General features: G+C 45.8%; 1 protein-coding gene across 1 annotated transcript in view; it reads left to right on the forward strand.

Annotated features, from left to right (window-relative positions):
• ANKRD60 (ankyrin repeat domain 60) overlaps positions 1-4662 on the forward strand; it is a 38399-nt gene that overhangs the window by 399 nt on the left and 33338 nt on the right. Inside the window, exon 2 of the mRNA XM_015423354.1 lies at positions 1249-1379. Within this exon, the coding sequence (XP_015278840.1) occupies positions 1249-1379 (131 nt within the window). The remainder of the gene's footprint in view (positions 1-1248; positions 1380-4662) is intronic.

The following is a 4662-nucleotide window of genomic DNA, read 5'->3' on the forward strand; positions in this document are numbered from 1 at the left end:
CCAAAGCAACATTTAAAAAAAAAATCTGTGCAGCCAATCAGAAGCCTTGCTGGGCAAAAGTCCTATCTGGCCCCCACCCACTTACTGAAAACACTTCCAGAAAAGGTGTCGGCGGGCGCCAAGGCTCAACATTAGGTCCCCTAATTTAAGGGAAGGTGTGGTCTTCTCAAATTGACAAGTGTCAAGTGCTGTCTGCAAAACAGAGTTTGGATTGCCGCTATTCCTTTGCAGAGTTCTGGATGGCTCAGGTGGCCCCATATTTATTCCCACAACAGCTTGTGAGGAGTTTTAACCTAACCTACAGCAGCTAGCAAGCTTTGATGGTACCTAGTAAGTGTTAAAGCTGAACTCGGAATCTGAACCTAGAGCTCCCTGATCTAGCTCAGTACTCTAGCCAATCTACCACACTGCGCCATTCATCAAAGGTTTACTTCCAGGATTCAGTGTTGCAACATCAGTAAGAGCCAACGTGGTATAGCGGTTAGAGTGGCAGGCTGGGATCTAGGAAGGACTGCCAACCTCCAGGTGAGGTCTGGAGATCTGCACCCACAAAGAGAGCGGAAGAAAAACTAAACCAACCAAGCAAAACCCTCCAAAGGCTGATGTCACATTGGCCCTGATACGGTGATTTTACTTGTATTCCTTAGGACTTAAACTGGAAGGTACATCTGGGTACTATTAGTATCTCCAGTATATGCAATTGCTTCTGACACAAGGTCGAATACATTTGTGGCCTCACAAACAAAGACAGTTTGCTACAACTACAGTCTTTGTAGAAACCTCTTATTTACATGTCACCTACCACCATTCTCTTTGTAGTGTATTCAGAGCTGCCTTGAATGCATGACATGTTGTGAAACATCTAACTGAACTGTAATGTTAAGCTTCGTCCTGGGCTAGGATCCAAATCCATCCAATAGTATTGCTAGCCCAGGAAGTAACAAGCCAATCACTTCAAGCAAGCTCCCTGAGCGGGAACTAATGTGATTGGACCTTATATCGGCAACCTCATAGGTTGATATTTGTACAGTGGGTGTGGCTACATTAGCCGGGAATGTTTAAAAGCAGGACAGCTGCAATGTAAAGGCTGTTCTGGCTATCAGATGTTGATCTGTGTTGGAGTTTTGTTCGAGTTGAAGAATAAAGTTGTGTTCTTGCTGAATCACTCTCCGACTGCTTTGTTAAGCGAGCGACTTAACACTCTTCCTGTCACCTCCATTCTTAATCCCTCCCCCCCCCCACACACAGCGGATCTCTCTGACCATTCTACATTTAAGGAGAATTATATTGTCAGTGGTTCAACCATCACCATGCGAATCTGGTCACAAGATGCCTGGGGGCGCCTCGTGAGGGCAGCTGTAAAAGGAAATACCACCAAGGTTGGTTTCTTCACAAAAGTAAAGATGTGGATACTTCTTGCTAAAGTAGCACTGGCTGATTTGTGCAATGGAAGTTTGTGTTGCTGCTGCAAAAGGGCAGTCAAGGTTGCCAGCCGTCTCCTGTATAACATGGGACTTCCTTGGTATCTCAGACATGGTATGGGATGTGTCTTGTTTCCACATATGGCTGCCATGCCTCTTGCTATGGCAGGAGGCTTCCCACTGGCAGCCTTTGTTGCCTACTGTCTCCGAAGTGGGGGGAGAATTTTTTTTTTAAAGGCAATATTGGCTCCATCACTCTGTCACTTCTGGGGGAAAACAACCAGAAGTGACATAGGGTAACTCTAGAAGTTGCCCGGAAGTCTATGATAGAACTATAGCATTCCCAGCAAGTCCTAGACCTACCCTACACCACTTCCGGGTTTTCTCCAGAAGTGACGTAGGGACACAGCTGTCATTGCGTGCCCCCCATGTCCCTGCCCCAAATCCTCCTGCCAGTTGCCAAGGTTGGCCTGGCAACATTATGTAACCCTTTTTTCCTTAAAAGGGCCAGATTAGTGGTCAGAAGGTTGTATATTCCCTATTCGAAAGCTGAACACACTTAAACAAATAACATGTATTGAAAAGTGACGGGGAAAACAAGGACAGAAAGGGAGGTTTTAACAGTATGAATAAAAGTTACCATGGCAGTCCCAAACTTAGGACAGAAAGAGAAGAACGTCTTCTAGCTATTTTTCCTCAGAGTCACTGAGAAGCCACTTTTCTCACAGTCACCAAGTGGCTTCTTGGTGACAGTCTTCTGGAGTGAGCCCTCAATACTGTGAGGAAAAGTAGCTTCTTTTCTTCACAGTATTGAGGGCTCACTCCAAAGATGGTCACTCCTCTGCTAACTGCCATTTTCTGTCTTCATGGGCTTTCCCCCCATGTTCTGTTTTCCCCAGGAACTTCTGCTTTAGAAAATATCCACATCATCCAGAGGGGGGGGGAAAGCCCCCTCTTCTTCTGGCTGCTTCCCCCTCTTGGAGTTCACCCCCTCTTTTCCCACTCACCCAGCCTCCCCTATAGGAAGTACCTCCTCTAGAAGGCAATGTCTTTAGGCTAGGCCCACTATGCAGGTGAAAGCATGTTGCAGAGTTTTTAATAATAAACATTTTTACAACTCTTATTTCCATAAAAAAGAAAAAAAAACCCAAAGAAGATAGGGTAAACCAAAGAGGCTGAGCACACAAACCCTGTAAGAAACAATACAATATTCAAATGAACCAAAAGATAACGCCAGTATTTTAATATGCTAGGAAGCCAAAAACAGGAAACAAATGTCCACAAGGGGTGAGATAAAATACAATGCCAAACACATTTTGGCACAGACTTCATCAGCGGCTTATAACCCTAATTAGCGCAGTCATATTCCACTCACACCACAAAAAGCATCACAAGAACCAGCAAGACGAGAGAATTAAGAACTTGGAATGTATGATGAACTTCTTATTTGGTATTGGTTTGGTGAGATGCATGCCTGATGCTGTTAATTGGACCAGATTTATCCAAATGTGTCTGAAATAATTGAATCTTGGTTGTGTATAATGAGTTTATAATATGTTCCAAGTTTTTACTAGAATTCAGCTTTCGAGAGTCAAAGTTCGCTTCGTCAGATACAAGTAGGCAGATTCCTGATTCCCTGTCCAAGAGTGGAAGGGATCCTTCAGAGAAAGGAGTCAGGATGCAAAGGTACAATGCAGAATGCTTGATTAGACGTGGGCAGGGCTCTTTTTGTAGAAAAAGCCCAGCAGGAGCTCATTAGCATAATAGGCCACACCCAACAGAAACTCATTAGCATATTAGGCCACACCCCTGACAGCATAGCTCATTGGCATATTAGGCCGCACCCCCATGTTACCAGAAGTGTGATCATCCAGCCATACCCACCTTTTGCTTGTTATTCTGTTTACCTTGTTTGTTGTAAAAAACCAGGGCTTTTTGGGTAGCAGGAACTCCTTTGCATGTTAGGCCACACACCCCTAATGTAACCAATCCTAATGAGTTTCTGCTGTTGGGTGTGGCCTATTATGCTAATGCATTCTTGCTGGGTGTGGCCAACTTGGAAGCCAGCCAGAACTCCGTTCCTGCCCAAAAATAGCCCTGGATGTGGGAGAATTGCTTAGGGGCAGAAAATGTGCATATAGTATCAAGAGAGCTAGTGTGCTGTTGTAGTGGTTAAGAGTTTCAGACTAGTATCTGGGAGACCCAGGTTCTAATCCCCACTTATGCCTTGAAAGCTCATTGGATGACCTCAGGCCAAGTCACACTGTCTCCTCCTAACCCAATCATAGGGTTATTGTGAGGTTAAAATGGAGGAGAGGAGAATGAAGTGAGCTGCTTTGGGTCCCCATTGGGGAGGAAGACAGGGTAAAAAAACTGACCACAGAGTTTCTGGCAATTGCTAGAGCTACCCTTGTCACCTCTGAGAAGCTCTATGAATTTATCAGGATCTCTATGGCCAGAACGTCCAGTAATTAGGTGAGGCCTGGTTTTTCTTTTGGGATGCTGCCCCCCCCCAAAAAAAACCTCGCACCAGTTGCCAGGTACTACCAGGCAACCCTATACCACCACAGTGGGCCCCGTGCCCAGTGGGTCCTGTCTCTGGAAAGTTTGTTATTTTTAAAGGACCTGCTGAAGATGATAATAGTATAAAGAAGTGAAGCCAGGTTTGACCTGGACCAAAAATTCACAGATCTACCAGGACCTTCCTAAAGCAAAGGGCTGAGGAGGGGAGGGGAGGGAACAGGAGAGGCAGGTAGCGGAGGAAAGCAGTTGTTCAGGAAAGAGGAATTCTGGGAGAAAGAAACCTCCACAAGGCCAAGATGGCCTGATTGCTGCTGCTGAGAAGAAAGTGGGCATATTTCAAGGAAGGGAGAATGGGGAGCAGAGAACCAAGAGAAAGGGATCATTGTGTTTTCATTCAACCCATATCAGTAAAAGATCTCTAATATCTCTCACTTTTCTTACCTCACCTGTCTTCCAAGGAGCTCAAGGTGACATACATGGATTTCTTTTCCTCTGTCCCCACAGCTAGTTTGAGGTCAGCTAGTTTGAAAGGTAGCGACTGGCCCAAGGTCATGCAGGCTCTGTCCCCACAGCCACCCTGTGAGGTCAGCTAGTTTGAAAGGTAGTGACTGGCCCAAGGTCATGCAGTGAGCATTATAGCCAAATGGTGATTTGAATCCAAAGCCTCTGGGGTGCCAGACCCCCCCCCCGGCCACCAGCGGAAGGGCGAGGGGGGAGT

This window comes from Gekko japonicus, unplaced genomic scaffold (assembly GCF_001447785.1).
Source record: "Gekko japonicus isolate JY-2015 unplaced genomic scaffold, Gekko_japonicus_V1.1 scaffold1580, whole genome shotgun sequence".
NCBI classification, from domain to species: Eukaryota; Metazoa; Chordata; class Lepidosauria; order Squamata; family Gekkonidae; genus Gekko; species Gekko japonicus.